General features: G+C 37.1%; 2 protein-coding genes across 2 annotated transcripts in view; one reads left to right on the forward strand and one right to left on the reverse strand.

Annotated features, from left to right (window-relative positions):
* Nucleotides 1-1,600: 1,600 nt before the first annotated feature.
* LOC121090043 lies at nucleotides 1,601-6,377 on the forward strand. The gene is made up of 2 exons (XM_040597992.1): nucleotides 1,601-2,094; nucleotides 4,080-6,377. Exons 1-2 carry the CDS (start codon nucleotides 1,827-1,829, stop codon nucleotides 4,235-4,237), a joined length of 426 nt encoding a protein of 141 aa, XP_040453926.1. The 5' UTR covers nucleotides 1,601-1,826; the 3' UTR covers nucleotides 4,238-6,377.
* The window catches only part of ADSS2 (adenylosuccinate synthase 2), a 40,480-nt gene continuing 20,224 nt past the window's right edge, over nucleotides 5,892-26,147 (reverse strand). The window contains exons 3-13 of the mRNA XM_040597990.1: nucleotides 24,529-24,597; nucleotides 23,735-23,785; nucleotides 21,462-21,528; nucleotides 18,958-19,065; nucleotides 18,582-18,663; nucleotides 16,639-16,765; nucleotides 13,755-13,909; nucleotides 13,227-13,351; nucleotides 12,089-12,186; nucleotides 7,434-7,583; nucleotides 5,892-6,667 (exon numbers count right to left, since the gene is read on the reverse strand). Of these exons, the coding sequence (XP_040453924.1) occupies nucleotides 6,615-6,667; nucleotides 7,434-7,583; nucleotides 12,089-12,186; nucleotides 13,227-13,351; nucleotides 13,755-13,909; nucleotides 16,639-16,765; nucleotides 18,582-18,663; nucleotides 18,958-19,065; nucleotides 21,462-21,528; nucleotides 23,735-23,785; nucleotides 24,529-24,597 (1,085 nt within the window). The 3' untranslated portion in view covers nucleotides 5,892-6,614. The remainder of the gene's footprint in view (nucleotides 6,668-7,433; nucleotides 7,584-12,088; nucleotides 12,187-13,226; nucleotides 13,352-13,754; nucleotides 13,910-16,638; nucleotides 16,766-18,581; nucleotides 18,664-18,957; nucleotides 19,066-21,461; nucleotides 21,529-23,734; nucleotides 23,786-24,528; nucleotides 24,598-26,147) is intronic.

Below are 26,147 nucleotides of genomic sequence, written 5' to 3' on the forward strand. Positions count from 1 at the left end.
CTAAGATCTCTGCTAAGAACCAATTTTAACATCAAACTCCTGGAGCTGCGATATTAATTCACACTACGGTGAAGTAGTTGCCATGGAGTGGCCAAAACATTAATTCACCGATTCTGATGGGCAACAGAATACAGAAAACATCTATTTTGTTTTCCAAATACTGGTGAGTCAGTGTTTTATACACAGTAGCCAAATTTCATTCCTTGGGAGGTAGAATGAACTATTACTTAATTGTGACAAATGAACAGACCATCAGACCCACTGATAATGAATCAGTCTGCAAAGAAATTCTGCTTTGAATCATGGCACAGCACGCTGTTGTCCTGAATTATAAAATACCGTTTAAACAAGTTAACCGGTTCTTGCATTTGTTTCTGCTCCAAGACCTGTCACTAACACTGTGCAGCTCATTCCAGAAACTCCCATAGCTCTGCAAAATGTAACGTTCTGTAGAACATCTACTTTTATATGCATATACTGGTTCTTTTCCTCCTGGGGGATTTCTAATAGGTATGCTATTCCATAGCAGATTTTGCTACCAAAACGGAAAATAATACATTCAAGCCATGTAAGCAAGTTATTTTAGGTCCATCAGAAGCTCCTTAACAAACCAGAAACAAACAAACAAAACCATTCTATATCAGTTTGTAGGAATTTGCCATGCCGTACCCCACAAAGAAACTAAGGAAGTTTATAGATCCCGCACCAACCTTGCCACCAGGGTAAGCCTCTTGAACCACACAGCACGCACACAGGCGAGGCTACCAGTTACTTTATAAAAAAAATCTGCTCAAGAGCCTTCACATTTTAGAAATGTGCTTGGAGGGTGGGTGGGAGTGGAGAAGTCCGCCCTGGTTTTATTTCTTAAATTTGAGAAGAAAGAAAAAAAAAACCCAAAACCTGCATTCATCTGCACAAACTCACGTTTTGGCAAAAGATGCAAGACTCTGCCTTGCTGTCAGTGTCACTCCCTTATATACTTGTAGACTCTATACTAGGACAAAAATATTTCTTTTCCATAACTGCTACAGAAAAAGAATTGCTTTTCCACAGCTTGGGTGGGATTCCTGCCTTCTATACTCTCCTGCTTGCACCTTCACTATCCTCTGTTTCTTCCTTCATCAGCTCAGTTGTTCCTCCTTGAAAGGGTATCAGTGTTTTCTATCCCAGGCACTGGGACGGATGCATGAGGCACACGCATCTGGAGGAGCTCCAGGGTAGGCTCGTGCATCAAAATAAATCCCTACAACCAGTGGAATAAGCCTTTCCCTTTTATGCCTGTTGTGGGCAATGCTGCAACAACTTCTAATGATTTTTTATGAATTTGGCCTAAAAGAAGGAGCAAGAGAATCCAGGCAGCGTAAACCAAAGCTACATCCAGAAGTTTTTGGTCATACCAGGAGGGCTGCATGACCTGAATTTACTATGTGAGAATCTACAATGGAAATTGTTGTTAAAAAAAAAAAAAAAAAACAACCAAGCAGCTGTTCCCCGCCCCCCCCCCCCCCCCCCCCCGAAAACCTGTTATATGGCACATAAACATCAAAATACATTTTATTTTTTTAAAAAAATTAAAATCATAGGTGATTTCTGTTGGGAAGTCAAGGTTCTAAAAATACTAGTAATATTAAACTAATGCAGTTATAGTTGCTCAACTGCAAGAGGCACAGTTCTTATCGTGCTAATTACAAGTCAGATGGAGCCAATCGAACAATACTGAATTATTAAGGTCTTAGTGTACATTCTCAGGCTGTTAATATCTATTAGATTACAGATGCATTACACTGAGTGCTCATTTCAGCAGGAGATTAGAAAGTACATTTATAATGTTGGCTACCCTTTGGGCGGATCATGGTATTTACATACCATATGTCAGCATGAGATTACAGAATGATTTATGCTTTTTGCCTAGACCTTTCAGAAAACTGCAACTGGCTCCAGTAAACTACAAAGCTGAAACTCCGTTCCAACCCGACTTTGACACTTCAGCTCTCAGAGAGTACATGCGTATTAAAATAACGAAGACTACCACCAGCAACTGGTACAATCAAACTTCACATAAAGCAGCATATGACTTGCTGTATCTCAACACGAGTAATCCATGCTGGTTTTCCTGTCAAGAGGGGCACAGAAGATGAGCCAGGGAGGTTCACTCTGCTGCAAACAAACTAGTCCTGAACTGCATGGAGAGAAAAAAAAAAAAAAAAAGTGGACAGTCATCTCACTTTCTCCAAATACAAGCTGCCAGCCGTCCCCCAAAGCCATACCCTCTCTCCACTACCAACACTCAGGTACCCCAGCTCCCTCTGTAATACGCAGAAGGCAACCGATGAATGAGAACAAGGCAAACTATTTGTACTCCTGTAGCTGTTACCTAAAAATGGTTACTGAAACACTTGTAGATAATGCCAGTAGTGTATATCAAAAGACCTAAAGAGTAAGTACCTGGATGTATGCACAAACTGATTAGCCACTGAAAGGCACTAACACAGTGCAAGAAAATTCATTGCTTTGATACACTTGATTTAATAGTTTGAAGCAGCAGTGAAGATTAGGACTCAACATTATCTGTTTAAAGTTGAATGGATGATATTTGAATGTATATTTATTGCAAAGTATTTTCAAGATGACATGTCAAATGAATTGTAACACTCAGACCAACACAGAACAGTGTAAAACTAAGTCTCTGCAAAGAACACATCATCTGCATGTACGCATATACACACACAGCCGTCTGCCAGGCACCAAAAGGAGTGTGCGTCATTACTGTATCACTGGGTTTGTTAAGTTCCACAGTTTCAGAAACTAGGAACAGTATGGGCAGGAGAAAACTCACCAGGTTGAAGATAAGGAACAACTCATTCCCAGCTACTTTGCCTTTTACTTTTTCTAAACCAGTCAAATCTTCGCTTATGTTTCATTAAGGGAGCTGGCTGCGACAGCAAAAGGAAACTATGATCTTCTATTAGAAAGGAGATTTTCAGGATTCCAGGATGATGATAGACAAAAGCAGCTGTCATGCATCAACATTATCTGCCTGCCACTTTATCTGAAGGTTTTGTCCATTAGCTGCATGCCAAAACCCAATTATACGTGGAATACAAATGGCAAGACTAAGCAGCAGAAGTGCCCCTCGCTTCCCCTTCTAGTTAGCAAAGGAGGCTCGCTAAACCGTAGGGACATAAGGGCTATTAAGCACAAGCCTAGGAGAATCAGCCTCATAAATATTTCAGTGGCAGCAAGAATAGCACGAGATAGAAATACCTTGTCTGTCGTCAGCCTTGTCAGGTCTAACAGGTACCCGTGCCTCCTGAAAACATGCCATCAGGGAGGGGACACTTGCAGGAGAATCAATTTCAACTACTGTCCTGTGCTGCCATCCTCTCTCCTTACATGCTAGCAACAGAGGAGACTTCAGAGAGGAAGGGAGTATACATGAAGGGCCCGAGACATACATGCTTGTCCTTGAAGTGTAATGGTTTGCTCTTTTATTACAGTTCACTACTGGCCTGTGACAGACAACCAAAGGCCTTTCACCAATAAGTGTGACAAGTCCTTTTGAGGCCAACAGGCTCCTGACTAATGAAGAGGAGAAAAAACAGGCAGAACAGTGAATTTTGGCTAGAGGAAAAACTGCAAGTGCCTTCAAAGCCATTTAACTTTGCCCCTGCTAAACACACTGGTAGTTTGGTGGTAGGTTGCTGATCTCTTCTTCCTCCTTGCTTCCACAGCTGCACATAGCATGGTTCCAAGAGTGGAGCATGCAGCACTTGAAATGATCTCCACAGCTTTTAACATTTGTTTCCACAACATTCAGATCAGTGATAACACATCCCAGCCTATTTCCCCATATGTACAAATGAAATAAAGGGGTACCAAAAGCACTGGGGGAGGGGGGAATTTGGTAGGGTATAACCATTCTGTAACCGTTTGCTGACACCAGGGAGGTGTTGTGTACCAGTTCAAGAACTCACTCCAGGAAAACTTAGGCAAAACTGGCATTCAGGGACAACATAATAAGCTTTACAGATGCCAAGTTTAAACTCCTGAAATTCAAAGAGAAAAATTCTTCATTCCAGGTCATGGGAGTAAATATACACCAACAGATCCTGGACCATATATTATCTGGACAAGTACTGGTAGGAGGATGTTCTCAGCTTTTCAGGCCTGCAGTCGAGTGGAAGAATCAAAAAAAACAAACACTCAGCTGAATTTAAAAGAAAATAACAGAATATAAATCACACTTGCATCCAAGACAATTCTGGTTTGCTTCTTTAACTGCACAAATACTTTGTATTATGTTAGGCTCCAGCTACACTGATTAGAAATCCCGCTGCATCTGGGAATATGAATTCCTCCATCAAAAAACCAGGGTGGTTTGTACAGTGGAGTTACAACCGTGGAAGAATTGAAACAGGCCTTGAACTTGAAAGTCTCTGCTTGGGAGAAGTGAAACACAACTACATAGTAAGCCCTCATTTACTCACTCACTGTTGAAGGCAAGCGTGCTCTCATTTATTAATTTACTTATTTATTTACTCACCCCTTGAACCAGCTAGGCCCCAGCCCTTGGCTGTCAAGTTTCACAGACACCACAAACCCTTGCGGTGCCTCCTACAGCTACAGGAAGGCAAGAATACTTAGTAACTATTACATATTGTTCAAGTTGCAAGCTCAATTCCCTCCATCCCTAGAAAATAGTAATATTGTTTTTTTCCTTCTAAATTAACATTGGAATTTATGTTTCATACAGTTATAGCCCTCCTTCTCTTCATCAGAGAATTAGGAAGAGATTTTTAAGTCAAGATGTCCCTTAGCTAGGGAGGGATGGGATGGTTCTCTCCTGGACTGCAAGGCTGACAGCAAAACCAGACACTCATCCCCTCCAGAAAAGAGTATGAAAACGTTTGGGGTTTTATGCTGAGAATGATCTTCACATGCAATGCTGATACAAAGGTCTCTCAATGTATTTGCCAATTTTCCAGCATTCTGTGGTATCCTCCCCTTTCCACATACTACACAAGTAAAATACACACCTTGCTAACTGCTCTGTCACATACGAACAATTCAACAGAAAATGCTCCTTAAATATCCTTCAACCCTCCTGTTCCTCCTCTTATGATCTGCAATTTTATTTTATTTCAATTGAGGACACAAACACAGTGCTGAACACCTCAACAGCAGCATCGATCCAACAAATCTATTTCGGGCAACACCTGGTTAGCCAAGAAATATTCTGGAAGGCCTCATAACTTTTATTTTGCGTTAAAAGCTGATTATATTCACCTGCATAGCAGAAATCTACCAAACTAAATCTAAAACTACTGCTCCACCCTGATAAAAACTTGTTTTTAGGAAACAAAGTAAGTTTTATTTTAAGTCAAAAGGAAGCCAATGACTACCGTAGTATAGTGTGTAAAAACAAATTCATTCTCAAAACATCTGGAAAAGAAATATGTAATTATTGGGTTGCTGCCAAAAGAGATCAGATTCTTTGGAATATATAGTAATAGTTATAAAATAAAATAATTCTAGAACATTCCCTGACACTAATAAGGCAAAATATGTCAGATGTCTTGAGGTGAATACTTGTTATTTTCCCTAGATCTAAATCAAATACGTTGAATACTTTAAATGTTATTTCTAAAGCATCCTTAATTTATAATTATGGAAGTGTCTGTGCTTTGCCTCTTTTGCAAAGGAAGACCTTCTATTTGCTATGCAGAAAGGAATTTAAAAGGGCATAAAAATGTTAGATTTCTTACCAAATATAAATATAACCTCATTTAATTAGAGAAACAGTTTGAGATATGCGCCTTGGAAGCAGAGAAGTACAGGGTTTTTAAAACACCAGGAAAAAAAAAAAAAAGTAACATTATAAAACCTTTAACTCAAAATCAGAACGGTTCTTTAATAATCGCAAATGGAACTTTTTACAATCAATTTTCTAACTTTCTGCGCACACTTCCTGGTAAACGCTTGAGTGTCCTCTGTGAGTTACAAAGAGTAAGTTTTCTGTGTTATACAGCTAAAAAAACCTGGACATTCTTAACAACTTGGCATCACATCTTTTTTTAAAAAACAGATCACACAATAATTTAGACAGCATTTATAGCATTATAAAATCAGAATCCCCCCTCTTTAATCACTCACAAGAGCAGCCATTAAGAATACAACAGCTTTAGGAATACAAATAATGAGGATGTAAAACTATCTGTGCAAAACTGCATTATTTTTACTGTCTAAAATTTCAGGGAAGTAACACCGCCAAAAGCAGAGAGAGGATAACAAAGACAAACAGTCATGAAAGTAATGCTACCTTAGATTTTCAAACAGGAATTACATTATGAAGTAAATATTATGTAAAGAAAAAAAAATCTGATGGCACCTTGAACAACAACGACAAGTGTCCTGGAAATTGCAGTTGAACAAGAATTGATAGAGGTTCATGTTAAAGTCTTTCAGGAGTAGCAACTGATTTGGGGGTATCAACTCTAGCATTTCTTTCCATGCAAAAATCTATCTTTCCAACATCTTTGCTTTGCGGGCTACTAATGCATTTAAGAATGAGCAGTCTTTTGAGGAGTGTGCTTTCTTCCATGCATCTGAAATCTTTAAAACAGCTGGATCATTGATTCCCTGGATTTCCCTACTCCAATCCATTTAACTGCAGGAGAGAAAAGCAAACTTTTATTATAAGTAATACAAAGCAAGACCAGATCGTATCTTAAGATCAGATATAAACTTAAGTGCTTAAGATCTTAAGTACCACAGTCTGAAGAAAACCACAGCATATACTATTAGTACATTAAGAAATTATAACTGTCTGTTACTCTCAGAGTAAGAAAGCATTGATAACTTTGAAAAGCAGAAACAGTCCTGAAGCTGCCATAATAAATAAATCAGTTTTCCAGATCGTAGGAAAAAAAAGATACATAGAAACTATGAGAAAAGTGAAGATCCCTATCATCTCTTAACTCCTAGCTTTGGATGGAATCACAGGATCGTCTTTATTAGGAAGCATAAGAGAAATTTGTTAGTTCAGGACCTCTCACTGTCACAAATATTTAATCACATTAATAGACCAGCAGTCACACTGGAATGGGTTATAATATAATGACAGCAGACTTAAACCCCTATTATAACCAATCTGAAAAACAATTAAGAAAGTTATAAAAATCTCAGCTGAACAGTAACTATACTATAAGCCAAAGAAAGAATGCAATATTAAAACACAAAAATTTTCAATTCAATTGCTAAATAGATAGATAAAAAGTAAAACAGTAGTTACAAATATCACTAGGTACATCAGAATAAACACAGTGACAAACAAGTTTTAAGTATTTTGAGCATTCATTAAGATACAGTGCAAGACAGGTTTCATGGAGCAGGAACAAAACAAAACAATGACAAAAAAAATCTGGCTTACTTACCAGGAACACCCAACTCCATCTCTATAAAGCGAACATAATTTTGTGCATTTACAGGCAGCTCATTAAACGTCCTTGCATTTGATATGTCCGTATCCCATCCTGGGAGTGTCTCATACTGAACCTCTACTTTATTTAAGACTTCCTGGTTAGCTGAGAAAAACAGGAACGCAAATATTACATCCACAAAGATTATATATTCTCTACCACCAAACACACAACTGTAAAGCGTTTTATTCTTTCCTTATACAAAGAGGTTTACTCATAAGATTATACCAGCACTGAAACCAGCAGCTTAAACCACAATATTTTCAGTCCAGAAAACTTTTCAGGAAAAGTAATTCCCCAAAATGTTGATTTTTTTTTTTCTTTTCCCCTGAACAAATACCAAGATCCAGCTCCCCCTTCATGAGGGAATTTGATGATCTGAAAGCAAAATTCAGTAACTGTTTCAATTATTTCCCAGAATAGAAGCAGTAAGTATATTCCATTTTTTCCTTCATTTAGTAGCTTGCTACAATGCTGTCCGTCCATTAACTCTGAATCCTGTGATGATTCCAAGTACTGGGAAAGGTGCTAGGCACATTGCTCTGGAATTGAACCATTCCAGTAATTATCTGAACATTAGTCTTGGAACAACACTGGGCAGCAAAACAAAAGCCTTAAGCCTGACAATGGTCAAAATACATTGAAAAAAAAACATTTTTTTTGTTGTGTCAGGCATCCTTGCCTTCCTGAAAAAGACAGGGTTCTGCCAAAGGCAGTGTAATTAATGATCTGAGACACGGAGCCTACATAACAAGTCACTCCTGTAAAGACCACTAGTCAACCCAGGAGAAGGGTTTAGGTGCAAGAGGCACAGTAGAGGTGCGAATACAAAACCACAGCTAATCCCCTTCCAACGTGTGTGTAGCAAACAAATTCAGGCTCAGCATACTGCATAATTTTTCCTGGTGCAGGTGAGAGTTCAACAGCAGCAATGTCATAAGGACAGCCTTTATGAACTAGGCATTTTGAGTGAGGGTGAAAGCGGACTATACTGGCTTCAAAGCCTGCAACAGCAAAGAAACATAGAATTTTTGGACTGAGATGTTCACAGGTTAAGGCAAATGATCCTGAATCAATACTTATTTTAATCAGGACAGACAGACAGGCACATTAAGGATGTTGGGTTGCAGAGGCTAAGGATAAGCATTTTCTTTAATGTCATCATCAGCAACAACTAAGTGTTGTCTGCTGTCCAGGTGACCTCCAAAATAGAATAGCTATATTCAAAGGACAAAACCACAAACTAATCACAGACTAAAGCACAGATGGTCTAGAGTACGATGCCAGCCTCCCTCTTTCTGAAGAGGGAATGTGATTGAACATCTAATCTTGGAGGTCCACAGGGATTTTTACTTTGAAGCCTCTCTGCTAAGGCTAGGTGGGAGAAAACTGAAAGCACTTAGAATTGAATGGTCCAAGTTTGTCTGCAATCTTCCATTACTCCGTATTAGTTCAATTCTTTACTTTTCAAAAAGAGAGGAAGAAAAAGAAGGGATACATTTCTTGATGTTTCAAATTATTCTCTTATTTTACTCCAGCAGGTGTGATAATAGGTGCTGTGTGGTAAAGACAAGCCATAAACTGAGTTCAGTGTAGTAACACATGCAGGCACCAATGATTTATCTTTTAGGCTTTCTGCAATATTCCTTATTAACAGCTGAATTAAGATAACGGAGAAAACCGATATAATGGTATCTGATAGTCTGGTGCTATAATTTGGAGAGGGAAAAATGTGATGTTACTTCCAGCTGAAAAAGAATAGCTGAAATTTGGGATCTTGATATCATTGTAAGAGAAAGATCTTCCAGCAACTTCCAGAAACTGAACATAAAAAGTCATATAGGTCAGACCAAAGGTGCATCAAGCACAGTGGGGCCTAGCTTCTTGTTCTAGAGTAGAGGCCAGGGAAAGAGCACAAGATTAAAAAAAAAAAAAAAAAAAAAAAAAAAAAACCAAAAAAAAAAAACACCAACAAAAAAAAAAAAAAGCATGAAGTAAAGCTTCTCCAAAATAATCTCCCCATTTCCTAAGGATCTGTTTTCAAAGTCTCCTGAGTGTCTGTCTGTGCTGAGATCAACTTATGCCTGCACTTGGACAGAGGACATCAGTAGGACTAGACCATGGCTTTCACATTCCTTTTAAACCGATAAGCTCAGAGCCAGCAGGGAGTTCTATCTTTCTTTCATAAACTCCTAGGACTAAACAGAAATGGAGATATTGGCCAGCTCCACAGCAAGACTACAGCCTCAATATTACCAACTGAAGTCCGCTATAAGTTACAAGACATTTTCAGTTCTTCTTTAACAGGAGATGAAGAAATGCCCACAGAAATCTAAGCTAAAAAAACCTGAGACTCGTATGATTCTCTGATCCAGGTGGAAAAAGGAACAATATATGAAATTTGGCACTTTTTTCCCCCAAGATGGTGGGCACTGTGTGTGTTTCTAATTTAGAGACAGTCATTTCACAAGGATAAATCACTAACATCTCCAAGAGAAGGGAAGGGAGAGAGAAAGAAATACCCTGCCAGCGAGAGACTGCCAGACTAGATCTCTTCTAAATTAAATTCAAAATGTCGAAGTGGCAAGTTTAAAACAAACAAAAAAAAATTTATTCAAGTGCACAGAATGCAGAGATGTAGACAGCGGAAATAATCTAATGGTCTGCAAAACACAAAGTGGGAAGAGTTACCTTTTGGTTTTTTATGCCGGGGTAGGGGTATAAGTAACCTGAAGCATATGTGCTGAAAATCCTGCCAAATGTTGAGGAGTATAGCAGGGAGAGAGGTGTGGAACACAGAGGCACTGAGAGAGACAACATCTTCCAGCTTACCAGAAGTTCAGCTCAAACTCCTTCCTGACACTTAAGGAAGACAGCATGTCAACAGCAAAGACACCAGTTTCTACTAAATTTCTACTAGAATTCTTAATTATTCATACAGTAAAGAAAAATACAGTCCAGCAGGTGAGCCACGTTGCGCTGCTGTGACCAAAGGTCAGCTACCTGTCACCTGGGCATATACAGGGAGCAAAGCCTGCCCGCAGGAGTTTTAACAACAACATTCTGGTCCCATCTGAGAGACACAATGAATGAGGGGCCAGGAAGGAAGTAATCACTGAGGTCTTAAATACTGGAAAACACAGCCACCTGTTTTTGTCATCTTTAGTGATGGACTGCCAAAGAAGGTCCTCCTGGCTTGAGCACCACAGTCCAAATAGCCCCCAGGTTAGATGACAGGGCTACAGATAAAGCATTTGAGTAGCTCTCAGTTCAAGGTGCAATCTTGAATAATCAAATTATGTTCAGAAGCCATCTGACGTACACACAAATGTCCTTAATATTTTGAGAAGGGCATCAATCAGGGAATATCTGAGTCTTCTAAAGGGAAAAGCATTCCCTGGTTTGGCACAAACTTGAATAAAAGTGCATGCCATGTCATTCGGTATGCATTCAGACTGTCACTGGCACTTTTGTTGGAAGATACTGAAGGACAAACTTTAGAGAACTCCCCCAAGCACATGGAGAAACAGAAGATTTTTTTTGTTAATGCCTTATGAATTTCTCTAACAGCTATGTGCTATTTTCAGGGACTACTGGCAGATCATCACTTATTTCTTCACCCACAATTAAATCTTTATACTACATAAATCCTGCTGTGAGTTGCATCTGATTACTACAGTTGATCTCCTCAACCACAAAAGGTTCTCAGCTGATGATATCATATGGAAAATTGTAACCTGCGACCAGCATCAAACCCCGAGGTAGTAATTAGAATGGAAACAGGTATCCATGTGCACATTAGAAAAATTAGAAATCCTGATCTTTAGTACTGGTTAATATTCTTCCTTTTTCTGAAGTATTTCTACTGTAGCAAACTGAAAAAAGATGGAAAAATGTTTTGTGTATCTGAATAGTTTAACACGCAGGTACGTTTTTCAGATAAAACTTATCACTAAAACAACCATCGTTCGTCTCGGGAGCTATAGTTTCTATCATGCTAAGAGGACGTATGATGGTCCTACATTAGAAAATAGTTTTGCTTTCACCAAAACTAATTGCTCATTCCCTCCCCTTACCCCTCCTTTTCCCTCTTTTCCATTGCAGGTTTTTGGCTGCTCTGTGCTCTGTTCAGGGAACTGAACTGTTCGGAAAATTAATACAGGGAGGGAAAAACCTGGCTTTTTAAGGGTATCGATTCTCTCGTGTGGTTCACTGCACGCTTAAATGGAGACTTGTCCTGCTAGAAGAGGGCATGAATACAGTAGTGGGAATAAAAGACTGGGTTTTTAGTGTGAAACAAGCTTCCAATTTAGCTTGAAGGTAATGCAGTATGTATTAAAGGAAAGGGATAAAGCACGAACAACATCCACATTTAAGAAGTTTTATATAGCATTGTGCATTTTTCCAGTAGACAAATGACAATGCTTTGTACAGGTGTCTTTAGGGTGCAGGTATAGGTGTGGTACAGGGTGCCTCTGGTGCACCTGGGAAGACATTAATGGCTTGATGCTGAAGTAACACATTCCTGTCATAAATCTTACAGGTCAAATGCATTTTGGTATCAGATTACATTTCACGAAAATCTGAAATTGTTAAACAAGCAGTCTTACCAGGAAAATGAGGTATGATTTCACCATCTAGTTTGTATGCAACACCAACTTTTATTTCTGGAAATACATCCAAGATATCCAATTTGGTAAGCGCCAATCTATAAAAAAACATTACTTTGGTTAAACAAGTTCAACAACTCTCATCAATCTGTAAAAATACCAAAAGGAAAATTGATTCCTGCATATTGCAATTAATTGTCTTTCCTTAGAGAAACAGCTCATATGGCACCAATCTATTTATCTGGTGTGACTTTAAAAAAAAAAACAACAAAACTTAAACCAGCCTTTTTGTTCCATCCTTAAGATCTAGTACTATAATAAAATGACAAAATCCAAAGAACATGTATTATCCAATTAAAGTGACTGGTCTATAGCTTTAAGTGTTAGAATTTTAATTGGTCAGGGTGCTGCCAAGATACTTTATGGCCATACATTTGAGACTGTTTCATAGCATGATGCCTGTTGCTGTCTGTTCCTGTCCTCTGCCACTGAAGGCAGCAAAATAATCAAACACTGGCTCTGTAAATACCTGGCTGCATCCTATTTTAAATAAAAAACACAAGCGACAAGAAAAACAAGAAAATTTAAGTCAGGCATGTATATACAGTTTGATCTACTAGAAATTTTATACCAGGTTTTTTTCAGACACCTATTTTCATTTTAATTAAAATCCCAAAGCCATATCTAAATTTTCTACATTTACAGATGCTGCTGAAGATACTGATGGGCTCCCATCTGTACTAAAACTAACAAAATAAAACCCCTCAAACTGTATCAGGTCTTAAGACCCTTCTAATGCATTTGATTTGGTTGAGGTTTGGTGGGATAGCAGTTGTTGGGGTAGCTTGAAGCATCAAGTACTAAGATATGTAAGTGCTTCTTAGATCATTTTTAAATGAGAAATAACAATGCGCTACAAGTAAAAGACAGAAAAAATTATGAGTATCAAAGTGTCAAATATAAAACCACTTAATGCTAGGAAAAATAAGGGACAGCTAATTTATCAAAATTCCAAAACAATCAACAAATCAGTACTAATAGTCTGAATGTTACTAATGAGTATATGTACAATTTACAGCACTCTGTAGCATTTTATGATTTTACGTCAAGTTGCCAGCAAGCTGTCAAAATAACTCACGCAGTAAATCCATTAATCATGTAGGCATATCGGAGTAACACAAGGTCCAGCCAGCCACATCTTCTCTTTCTACCAGTAGTAACACCAAACTCTTTACCTCTCATTTGCAGCAATTCTCCAATTTCCTAACAAAGAGTAATACAATTACATAAGCCTTTTTTTATTATTTGCAATACATGATGCAGCTGTACACCTAATAACATTTTACAATATCGTAAATAACCTTAAAATTACCAGTTTTTCACAAAGTTGCCCACTGGGATGAAAACAGAAATACAAAACGCCATTTCTAATTCAAGAGCAAATCCCTCAAACTTTGCTCCTGCTCTAGCCTTCTATTCCATAGGAAGGTCTGAGAAACTGCCAGATTTGGCAGTCATTTAAGCTCAGTCTAGAACCAGAAGAACGAGACATCCAAACACACTGTCATCTACTTGCATTTAACCAGTAACGCTGATTTAACAGTCAACAGACACACCGAGTTATTTCGCCCAGTTACAGGTCACATCTAGGGCTGATGATACTCACGTTATTTTGTTCCGTAGGAAAGGCACCAATTCCAACTCTTGTTGTATATGCTTTCACAACTCCATACACCTCCCCAACATTCTGTGGTGGCATGCCCAGACCTGTACACACACCTCCAACTGTGCAGTTTGATGAAGTCACAAAAGGATATGTGCCTATTGAAAAAATTGGGTTTAAATAATAAAACACTGGTTGTAAACTACTTAAAAAAATATCTAACCTGGTGAGGAACAGTACTTGCATTGCACTTACCTAGGTTTTACAACACTAAAAAGCAAAACAAAACCACAATAAATGTATTTTGAGGTCAAGAACATATTTAATGAGCTTGTAGCTTTGTATGTACATAGTCTGATCCTTCTTTATTGAAAAAGGTAAAAAACTTACTGCTTACTTCAACTGGTACAGAGGCAGAAGTTGAGTACATAACAACGCTGAATGACCATAAGTCAAAAATTGGAATAAGACACCAGAAAACCATGCCTTGCTATCTTATGTAAAACATATTCACTAATAGAACAATGTGAAAATTTTAAGGGAAACTCTTAAAAAAATGGTATCAAGAAGTTGGAAAATACAGGATTAGCATTTCTTATTTTGGGAGAAAAAATAAAATACAAGCTCTACATACTGGGCAGCACATTATAAAGATAAGAAACTGCGAAGAAATGTAGAATTCTGGAAAATAATTATTTTGCTTACATAATCAGATGAAAAAAAATTATTTCCACAATCAAAGAAAATTAAAGAATAAAAAGACTCCTGGAATATAGCCTAGTTCGTTAGTGGTGAGAGTTCTTGTCTAGTTAAATATTCAGCCCTCATCTAAAAAGCATCCTGGACAGCAAAGGTAAAATAGTTAAACATCTCAAAATCCTTAGGTTTATACTTTTACTTAAAAAAAAAAAAAAAAAAAAACAGTAGATGAAACTGAGCATGTTAGTCCTTAGTTGATTTGTATTCTGAACAAATTCAGCCACAGAGTAACTACATTAAGTGACAGACTTTTACCTATGCTTCAGACTTCCCCCCCTTCCCCTTTCGGTATAAGGGTCAGATGGGTAAGAGAGGAACAACCAAGAAAAATGGAACTGAAAACAATACAGACAACTTTTGAAAGTCAAAATCCTTCACAGTTTGGTGAGGTTTTGCAGACCAGCTTCAGGTATCTTTAGCTTCTTTTGCTTAACGCACATTTCCCAAGAGAAAGACATGGGCTTACAGGTGATACGTAACAGCACTCTGCAAGCACTAATTAGTCTTTATCTTTCTTAGGGACACAGTAGTTGAGCTTTTCTTTGCTGACAGGTAAATACAGCTCACGGATTTCACAGAGTCAATGCAACAATTTTTACTCATTTTCACCTCCCAGCCTGGTATATTGATACTGGTTTATCCTCACTCAGTATTTAAAAAGACCACACACCTGCACCCCCACCCCACCGACATACACACAGGCCAGCTTCATTACACACTCTAGAAAAGCGGGATGGACTGCAAGGCTGGGGATTTACCATCCTCACTGACCACAGACACACACTGATAAAACTCACACCGCTGTATGAAGACTTCTGTGCACAAAGGCACAAAAAATTGCCCAATAACCACTGTCAAATCTTTTTTACCACACCTCGTTTGTTGTTAACCCAAGTGTCCAATCCACCGATGGTATCTACCTAAGGAGAGCAGATACTCTCTCTCTCTCTGGGTCTCACAGCAAAGGCAGGAGAAAACTGTACATATTATAGATGTACCTGAGGAGTTCCAGACTGTTTGCATTTCCTGTACTTTATGAAACCCAAAATCCTCCCTACTTACAAAAAACAACACCCCTTAAGGTCTTTGCAAATATCTCAGTTTTGCATCAAACATTTCCCTATAACAAGCATATCTGGAGACTTCTTTCCCTTTTTTTTTCTTTTTTTTTTTTGACTTGTTGAAAAAGGAAGTTTCTTCCAATATTCAGATTATCACAGGAGAATTTGGTGCTTACACTTACAGTGATTAGTCTCAAGACGCACCTTCCTCTTAAAAGAAGAGGTTTTCAAACTCAGCATGTTTGAAAATGCCCCAATATCAGAACTCATCAGCTGAGAGCAAAGCACGTGCCAATTTTATGTTTGTTTGACATTAGTCATTACAGGCTTAAGCATCTTTCCAACAACAAAAATGATGCACTTACAAGGCTAGTGAGACTGAAGAAAAACGTGACAAAATGCAGAAGCCAATCATATAGGTCACTTATGCCTATACATAGGTATAACAATTTACAATAAAATAAACATAATCTCATTTAAAAAGCTGTTTCTATCAAAAATCTACTGACTTTATTAGCAAAATTACAGTGTTTTAAGAATAAGTGCACCATTTATAATTTCAAATTGATGGAGATCATCTTTTCACTCTTGCCTCATTACCAATCCCAATCACCAGCATCTTCCATCAGGAAACAATGGAAAACTTAAGTGTTATATAAAGGGGTGGGGGGGGGGGGGGGAGGGGAAGGCAAGCTGACTCTCGGAAAGTCAACAAGTATTTTTGCATATTTACCTTGCCTCTGAAAGCTCTCCATAGACATACATACGACAGAGTTATTTCATATGCAATTTATAGACATTGAAGTAAAACTACACACTACTGAAGAATAGTCACCTGATCCATACTGTCATTCAAATAATTAATCTTAGCAGAGTCTAAAGCTTTTCAAAAGAATGTAATTATAAACTTCCCCCTCCTGCAATTATTTGCTAGTCATAGAGAGCACTGTTCTTCCAAAACACAAAACATTTCTGCCACTGAAACAGTTAGCACAGAAGTCTGTTTAGTGTTCCTCTTTCACAACATAAGTATATAGCGATATGTGTCTCAAAAAGGTTATACATACCAAAATCTATGTCCAGCAGTGCTGCATTTGCACCTTCTACTAAGATCTTCTTTGGTGGTCCGTGTAAAGCTTCATACATGAAATAAACACCATCCCTTACCATTGGTTTTATTTTTTCCATGCAGCCCTGAATAATACAAAAGACTATTGTATAGTATAATTCCATTATGATAAAGCCAGCCACAATACACAAGTGCTAGTGCTCCCTCACAACAATATTCTCATTCCTTTTGAAAAGGAAAAGCAAACACAAAAAAAATGCTAAATATGCCATAATATGCGAACAAGGGAAGGAAGGAAGAACATTAGACATGTATGCTCTTCCTATGAGGAAAGAAAGAAAAAAGAGGAAAAAAGGGGGGAAAAAAAGAATAAAGAAATAAAATCCAGACTTCTGAAATGCTTCAGAAATATTCATGCTTGAGTATAATCACAATACTTTACTGTATTCAGTATTTAATTTCCAAATGTTCAAAATTTCTCCCCCAAAATGAGCATGTGGGGAGTTCTACTCCTGGCCATCTGAAGCCAACAAATGCACACAATTGTAAAGCAGCATTAATCTGTGATATATACACGGGTATGTTTGTAAGTAGAAGTAAAAAGTTACTTATTGGAATTAAGGGCCAAGCACCTGAGTGCCACCAAGCAGCTGGATGTGAGAAGCCAGTAATGTTCAGATTAACACTTGGTACACAGCTTTTTTTCCCCGTGAGAACATATGGAAGTTCTTATTCTAATGATTCACTTCACATTAAATATAATGCTTTGTCTTTCAGAATTTAATCAGGTGCATTAGCATAAAACAAACACTACATACAAGTAATTCTCCTCAAGCTACAAATAAATGTTGTTTCCATCCTAACAATGAGTTTCAGATATTGTGTAATCCTAATGTGTATTAAGTAAAATATAAAGCATTATAAAACCCTCAACTGTAACCAATTTTTCGGTCTATGTATTGATAAAAATACTACAACTCAACGTGTAACAGATATTATTTAAAGTAAGACAATCAGAAGTGTTAAGAACACCCACATACTCCATTCCAGAGCTGGTAAATTGAATTTAGTGGCAACTAAAGATACAAGAAGGATTATTTCTTTGGCCTGATTTTCTGAAAGAACTAAACATGTAACTGCACACCCTCCCGTGTTCCACACATACCTCAATGGTTTTAAAAAAATCTGTCAGATTTGGTTGAAGTTTTCTAAGCAGTAAGAAAAAAAAATATATATCTCCTACAGTTAAGTTACTATAAAATGCATGAACAAAAAAGCTGGGTAGGGGTAGGACACCTGACAGTTTTTTTCAATTAAGAACCTTGGTGCACTGCAAAAACTACACTACTAGGCATTAGAGAATTAATACTAAGAAATCTCACAACTGTCCCAATTGCAGGGAAAACATCAAACCAGAATTCATAATTAATCACAAGACTATTGTGATTGCTGGCAATCAGGCTTCATTAGTTCTGCTGCTATCAACTTACATTTTTCTATGTTGTTAGACAGTGGGGTTTCTTTCCTTTAAGGCTTATTACTTAGATTAATAATTTACTTCAGTTCTTAAGTTTTGACACAAGGAATGAATATTCTGCTTTACAATGAAAATCACCTTCCCCAATTACAATTTCGAGTTCTTTATTTGTAGCTGGTACATTTGAGCAAGCAGAAGTCAAATACAATTCTCCCCTTACAAGCCTGTTCCTTAAAGTTTACAATATTTCTCTTGAAACAAAGTTTTGAAATGCTGCATAAAGTGGGGTCAAAAGTGCCTTTAAGGATGCGAGTAGACTCTTTAAAAGTGATCCATACCAATTTCCCATGATATGTACTGTGTTTTAACTCCTAACACAAGCACGAGCATCAGTCACCAAGAGATTTATGTACCAATAGCAGCACACAGTGATTATATCATTTAACAGATAGAAGCAGGCTTACCTTGAGCTTTTTCAATTCCCCTTCAATATCTATCTCTAAGGTAGGATATATCGCCTTGTACTGATTGGCTAACACTTTGAACCTGGAAGGCAAAAATGCTTCACTAAGGTTTTTGTTCTCCTCCTCAAGCCCCCACCAACCTCAGGTTTTACTAGCTATGTAACTGCAGAAGCTACCAGCTATGCAAGTAATTAAACATTCTTAAAGAATAAAATATTCTAGTAATTAGAAATAGATAATTTAATTACAAATTATTTTATTTTAAAATATTTTTTCATTTTAAGAGCAACAGCAACCAGATATAATTGCTTACACAGGGTACTACCCAGAAACCAAAAACCAGGCTTACAACTATGCATTAAAGACCAGAAATTACCTCTCAGAAAATTCATCAAAATCAGAAACAAGATCACACATTCTGAGTCCACTTCGAGCTGCTTTTGAAGAATATACTGGACCGATTCCTTTTTTGGTAGTTCCCAAACTTTCAAGAGATAACAACAGCAGTTATTCTTGATATAAAACAAAGGTGTTTCTTCTTTAAAGCTAATACATCCTTAGCATAAAATGAAATGCTGTTATTTTAGAATATTGTTTTAATTTAGAACCTTGTTTTAAGCATTTAAAACACAAGATACTTTTAGTATGCAACTTAGTTTCAGAACATTACTGTTTATAGACATTAATATATTTATTTGCTACATACTTCTGTTTTTAAACCAGTAACTTCCCATACTTTAGTGAACTCTCATACATTTATTTCTATACAATTCTCAACTTCTACACTTAAGGAACTGAATGCCAAGACAGCATCCTTCAGTATTATGAATTAAAACTAACTAAACACCTTCCTAAAAAATTGTCCTGAAGACCTAAAGAAAGTCCTCCATAAAGCAAAATTCAAAACAATAATATTGGAAAAAACCAAATTCTTCCAATTACATTCAATACTGAGTAATCTCAGGAAGTGATATTTGCCTCCAGTCCGAAAAGAAAGACATTCTAATTAACTTTGCATCACATATTATCATTTAACCAGACCAGGACACTGTGGCTTAAACAACTGACTCCAGCCTCCACCACAATTCATACCCTCCACAGAGAATGTTTTTAGTGAAGAACTGGTTTCCATTTATTTTGTTTCATTAAGACATGCCAATTCAAAAAAGAGTTGAGCTGTCAGAAGACTGTATTTATAGAAGTTACAACAACTGTATAAGCATAATATACCATATTAGATCACCTTTTCTATAACCTTTCTGCAAGGGAAGCTACATGAGCCTTACTTGTGACTGGTTTTGAGCTACATTTGAATAGATAAAAGCATTCAGTTAAAATAAAAAATAAACTTACTATTTATAATGATCAACTTTGAACTGTTAAACACAGAAGAGTTTTAATACCAAACTTGCTATGCAGTCAAATCTCCAGTTAAGGCATGCTAGCAGGCTATTTCAATTCCTCATCCCACCCCAAACAAACAGGCGACATGTCTTTGGATAATACGTTTATGACAGGCTGTTCTCAGCCAGTCTGTAGTACTTCCCCCACGACAGTCACTTAAATAGCCTCAGAATTTAGGAAGAAATAGATAACTTAGTACTTTCAACCCATCAGCAGTTTTAACGAACTTGAAAACTGTATGATCGTGGCCAAATTTCAAGAACCTCACAGAAAGAAATACAGCACTTTTAAGAGTGACTTAAGTTTTTTAGTTTTGATTGCAATTTTGTGTTCTGGGTTTCTTTAAAACAAATTAATTGGAGAGAACTGGTTATTTCTTCATTGGGTTTTCCTTTGTAATCTTTAATACTAACTAGTAGCATGGTTCCTTCTCAAAGTAGCTGTGTTTTTAATTGCAGATATTGTCATACAGCAGTTTTAGCTTGCGCTCCATAAACATTCAAGAATAGCTGATATACATATACTGGCTCAAAAAAAAAAAGTATACTGTTCCAAATATATATATTATACATATATGGATGGATGTATATTCTTCCTGTTTACTTTTTAATACCTGAAATAACAGGTAACAAGAGAGCTGGTACAGGACAGTCAAATGCAAAAATGACCCACTGCAAGAATAACTGACAAATTACCACTCAGTAGCAACCTGTGTGAAGCAAGATATGCCAATATCAGACATCCTCTTCAAAGGTTATTGCCTTGGATACCTTTTACAGGTCTCAGTAAGGAAGACTGAGTTACTTTTCATCTGCACAGACAAACTTCCAAGAAGAGAGACCGAGTTTACTGGTATCTCAGAAGTCTATAGTGCTGCATTACTTTCCAGCTGCAGATATGTCACAGTTAATTCTGCCAGCTTCTTTCCCATCCCCAAGAACCAGTGAGCTACTTGGAAACCATAAGTTAGAAACAAGGCAGCTAGTTTCTACAAGTTTCAAAAGCTTCAGAAAGTCAGCAGCAGCATGTAGTAGACAACGTGAGCATTTACATACACCTCTGACAACAAAGCTTCATGAGATACCAAACCAGTCATATCAGACCTTTTAAGTTACTTGGAGATGACAAAAGGTCCTTCAATCTTTGTAAACAGAAATATATTTTTACAGAAAAAAATACTTCCAGTAAACAAAACATTAGGAAGCAGGAACCCTTTTTATAAAGCAAATTAAGAACTAGGAACTTTTTCATAAGGCAAAATATCAAGATATAACCCTTTCATTAAGAATATAATCTTTTGCTAGCCACTGGAGGACAAAAGTCTAGGAAATAATCCCTGCATCTTCCACATTAAAGAGTTATCAGGATAAAGAATACTTTCTTAAACTTGATGACAAATAACATAAATCTAATGTATTAAGTCATATGGTTTTATGTAATAAACTATTTGATGTTTGACAAAATAAAACTACTTACTTCTTTCCTGCTTGTTCTTGCCTCTGTTGTTCTTGGATGCCATCAGCAGCCTGGTGGAAATCAAATACTATGAAAATAAAAACAACAAATACAAAATTTGTGAGATACAAATTACCATATCAGTAACAATTTCTTCAAATCAGTTCTAGCCCTGTTCATCAATGTGGAAAACAAAAATATACACACTGGAGAAACAAATAAAATGACATCTTTTTTCTCCCCTTTTACATTTTCTTCACAGGGAAGAGATCTAATGTTTTTCAGGGACTTTTTTTTTTAATCATTTTGTAGACTACTTGCAGACTGTGTATGTACCTCCCACAGAATAACTAAGCCATTTCAGCTTTGTAGTGGCCCAAAAGAATGTATAGAGGACAACAAAGAAAACATGTGGTTGAAAAAAACATGGAAAACAGGTTATAATAAAAAATGTCACATGCTGAACTTTAAGCTGGGAACTTTCAGTAAACATTCTCAAGCTTTCTTCAACCATTTTATGTTTTAGACAACATCAATTAAAATATATTTGGAAATAAAAGAGCTGCCATCATTGTCTGTTACATAAACAGAAAACATCTTCACAAGCATCAATGATTTTTTTTAAAGCATTACATACTATTAATGACAAAGATTATTCAAAGTACTCCTTGCAACAAGTCTTCATCTGACATAAAAGAAAAAAAAAATAAAAAAACCTGACAAGACTCCTCAAATACAAACAGTGGGGCAACAGTTTGCAGGTTAACAGAAGCCAGCTTATTTTTCTTAAATACTACATTCTGTAAGTTAAACAACTAAACTATCCATCACATAGGAAAGACTGAAAACTTGCAAGAAACAGACTCATTTAACAAGTACTCTAGTCCCTCTAGAACAGGCGTGGTTTTCCATGTTTGCCTTACCAATTTATTTTTCTGTTTATTTCCACACATCCCCATAATTTAAAGGATTAGATTATCCCCAGCAGCTTGAACCCATTTTTGGTTGATCTTTTGTTAGACTAATCATTCACAGCCTGCCAATACCCATTTTAGCGGAGGCCTATTTATCAGGGCAACAGATCTCCGGACTGTTACCAAAGCTTTCTAAACAAAAGCATTCTGAAAGTTCATTTCTGTTAAGAGGCTGAATGGTTATGGGTGACAGTAACTGGTCCTTCTTACTCTGGACCTGTTTAGTCATGAAAACTTTACAGTATTGCCATTGCAATATAATCATCGCAGAACAGTTTTTTTCTAATAATCCCAGTCATTTCCAAGTAATTCACCTACTGTGATTCTATTAAGAGAAAGGATTGCAGTTAACTCAAGAACAGTTACTCAGCTATTTCAAACTCAGCACCTTCTCCAAAGTAAAAAAGTATTTATGCTGAAATAACATAATCCAGATTGGAAAAAAGAATTTGCTTTTGGTTTTGCTTCTTGGGTTTGTTTTTTTTTTTTTTACCAGTGTTGCAAGCTTTTATCTGACAGGTCTAAAAGTCTGCATCTTCAGGAAATGACTACCACAGCAGCAATAAACCCCAAGTATTAGGAAAAGGGCTATGTAACCATTATGTTACAGTATCTACAGATCTAATTTAAAGGATGAATTTACATAATAAATATGTCCTAGAAGTGACACAGGAAGAGCCTCTGAAGCTCTGTGTTGGTGGTTTGGACTCTAAACACTATTTTACTCTAGGCTCTGAACTGCAGACTTGCCTGGAACATATAGGCTGGATCAACGCTTGACTGCTGAGCTCCCCAGGAGAGCGCTGCTGTTCTCTCCACCCTTACGGAGCACTTCCCAAGAATTCTCCTTCCTGGAGTACATGGCAATTTACTGGGTAGGGAGCCTGCTAGTTTAAGTCACACCCCATCACATGGTTTCCCAGCAGAGAAGTTGCGGTAAACAACACTACTTTTACACCAAAGGGGGAAATGAATCCTTCAGTTAATTAACTTCTGGACCGCTTTTGACTGCTTTGCGCCTCTCACCTTAGGCTTGGAAAGTGAACCTGCTTTCCTGACTAGGGTATGCTGAAGGAATAGGATTAAAGAGTTCCTAGAATAGAAACCTGGGAAGGTCCTGAGCAGTGAACGATTTTTTTTCTAGGATCTTCAATAAACCAAAGCAGCATATAGAGACTTAATCCAAAGAAAAGTCCATGTCTATATACAGACATGGCCAAAAACTGTAATTTTTACTGCTACGGAAAGTTCAGAGAAAACAAAGATTAACAACAACAAAAAAAAACCCAACAAAAAACTAAACCACAAACAGGAACTTACCAATATGAGCCCTGTCAGAAATTATTAGTCTTTTTTCCCAGCCTTCTAGCCCTTAAAAGACAAAACGAAATAATTATGTGCTATATAGCATTTTTGTCTTCTGATGTATAAAGAATAAATACTTCTCATGTTTAGTCTTCAATCAATTTAAAGATTGAACAATCATGTGCCAGAGGTAAAAAAGTAGATTTCAATAATTAAAACTTGGCATCAGTCTACACAGTTGAGAAAGTCAGGCTTATTTTGGAGAAGAATTCTAGCTATTCTACTAGCTCCTCAATTCCAGCAATCAATTACTAGCTTTTGGGGTTTTTAATAACCTAGACCACTGCTTTACCTCACTTATAGTAGACTGCTGCCAAGTATGGCCATAGACATAACAGATAGTATCCAAAAACTGAGTTCAGAATCAAGAAGTGATTACCACAGCATTTGTTTACATTAACGCATATCAAACTGTACACTAATATTCTAAGAGGTAAGACGACTATGAGCAGATAACATGCTTCAACAAATTGTTTAACTTCTTAAATTCACTACTTCAAGCAAAGAAAAATGTCTGCAGATAATTCATATTTAGAACATGTTGTCTTCTGAAACTGTAGGGACTCCTTTTGTCTGTCTTCCCATGAGGACCCTGGGACTTCTAGTGAAACTCCTGTCAGAAACCAGCAGCTAAATGGATTTCTGGAAAAACGCATTGTATATAACTGCTACAAAGGCATCCTCTATCTAAAACTTCTGAGTTGGGTGCCACGAACTATTTTAAGAGTAGTATCTTAAAATTTTCTCACCTTTTCCTTTCTTTAAGTTTTTTTCAGCTTCTTCAAAGAGTCCTGGCAAATGAATTACAACACCATTTCCTGAAGAAAACCATTACATAAAAGTTAATTATGTTAGGCATGGAAAAAAATATTCCAAACAATTCAAAGACACTTCTTGTTTTGTATGCAGAATATTTTATTTAAATTTTTAAACTTTAAAGACACTGCAATTTTTATTCTTAGGAATTTGTCTGTAAAAGAGTAATTTACACCTTAAGCATGTATTTCTAACTACATGCACTGAATCTTTTTCCTAAACTCAACAAACTTTCCATTTAGATCAGCACAAACAGCACTGTGGAACAGTCTGGAATGCAACTTCCTCTTCCTGGTGCTTAAAATTAACTTCCCTCTTTGTACTTCATTTTAATAACCCTATTGTTTTTTAAAAGCATAGCACACTTCTATCATCGTTATAAACACCAGCATCCCCTCAGGCACTCTTCTGCTGTAAATAGACAAGAATATTCTGTATATAGAGCTGAGTTTGTTAAGAGACTAGCAAAAAAAAAAAAGGGGGGGGAAAAGCTCTATCAAAAGCAAGCTCACTTTCCTACAGCTGTCACATTGCTCAGAAGATGACTACTAGCTCATGCAATTAACTGGCATCGCTGATTACCTAAGGAGCCGTTTCATATCACAAAACTGAACCATCTTAAGGTCATACCAAACTCAGTAAATCAGTACATCCAAAGCTACTGGCATGATAACATCTAGCTAAAGAATCGAGGGACCTGACATCTGGAACTATTTGCGTATCCCCTAATTTCACATAAATAAAAGCATTCTAAACACCAAAATACAAAAGACTTCTTCACTATAACCTTCACAGTACAGTCCTAATCAATAGTAATAATCTATCGTAACACTCCAATCATTTTGCCCTTGCCCTACCCCCTCACTCCACCCAATCTATAAACCTTTTCAGTAGAATCCTAAGCCAGATAATTTTTTTTTCCCAAAAAAGTTTTTGAACACAAGGCAGACCTAAAAGAACCTAGAACAAACTTCAGAACAGATAAGACCAAGAGATGGCATCTACAGACAAAGAGAATTTATAAAAAGCCCTCTCCTGCCCACTGTATTTTTAAAGGATGGTGACTTTCCTACTCAGTTCTGAGTTCACCAAACAAAACATGGCAAATGGGCATCCTTTTTTACTGTTTTTAAGCAATGACCTTTTAAAGAAACATAATACACTAACACATCAAGAGAGAACAGAAGTAGTATTAGCCACAGCCCTCAAAACTAGAAGCAGTTAACATCCCAACCTCCCCTTCATCAGAGGAAATCTATTCCCACACTCACTGGCTCAACTTCTGTAGAAGTATTGGGCAGGGCAAGTTGACCCAAAACTATCCCACTCTAAGACACAACATAACAGCAGAAAAGAGGCAATTCACCACCAATTTCCATCAAGTAGAGTTAATGCTGACTGCAAGCATAGAGTCACTACAAGCTGGACCCAAGAATTCAGCAAGCACTGTTTATGAATCAAGTAACTAGCAAGCTCTTCAGCTGCTACACTTAGTAAACGTGTCAATGACCATTTGTCTTGTCTTGGCACATGTAACCAAGCTGAGAGGCAA

This window comes from Falco naumanni, chromosome 6 (assembly GCF_017639655.2).
Source record: "Falco naumanni isolate bFalNau1 chromosome 6, bFalNau1.pat, whole genome shotgun sequence".
NCBI classification, from domain to species: Eukaryota; Metazoa; Chordata; class Aves; order Falconiformes; family Falconidae; genus Falco; species Falco naumanni.

Coding starts and splice junctions, on each gene's coding strand:
- LOC121090043 (XM_040597992.1), top strand. CDS start 1,827: ATGTTGGCTACCCTTTGGGCGGATCATGGTATTTACATACCATATGTC. Junction 2,095..4,079: donor CTTGCTGTATCTCAACACGA/GTAATCCATGCT, acceptor TCTTCATTCCAG/GTCATGGGAGTAAATATACA.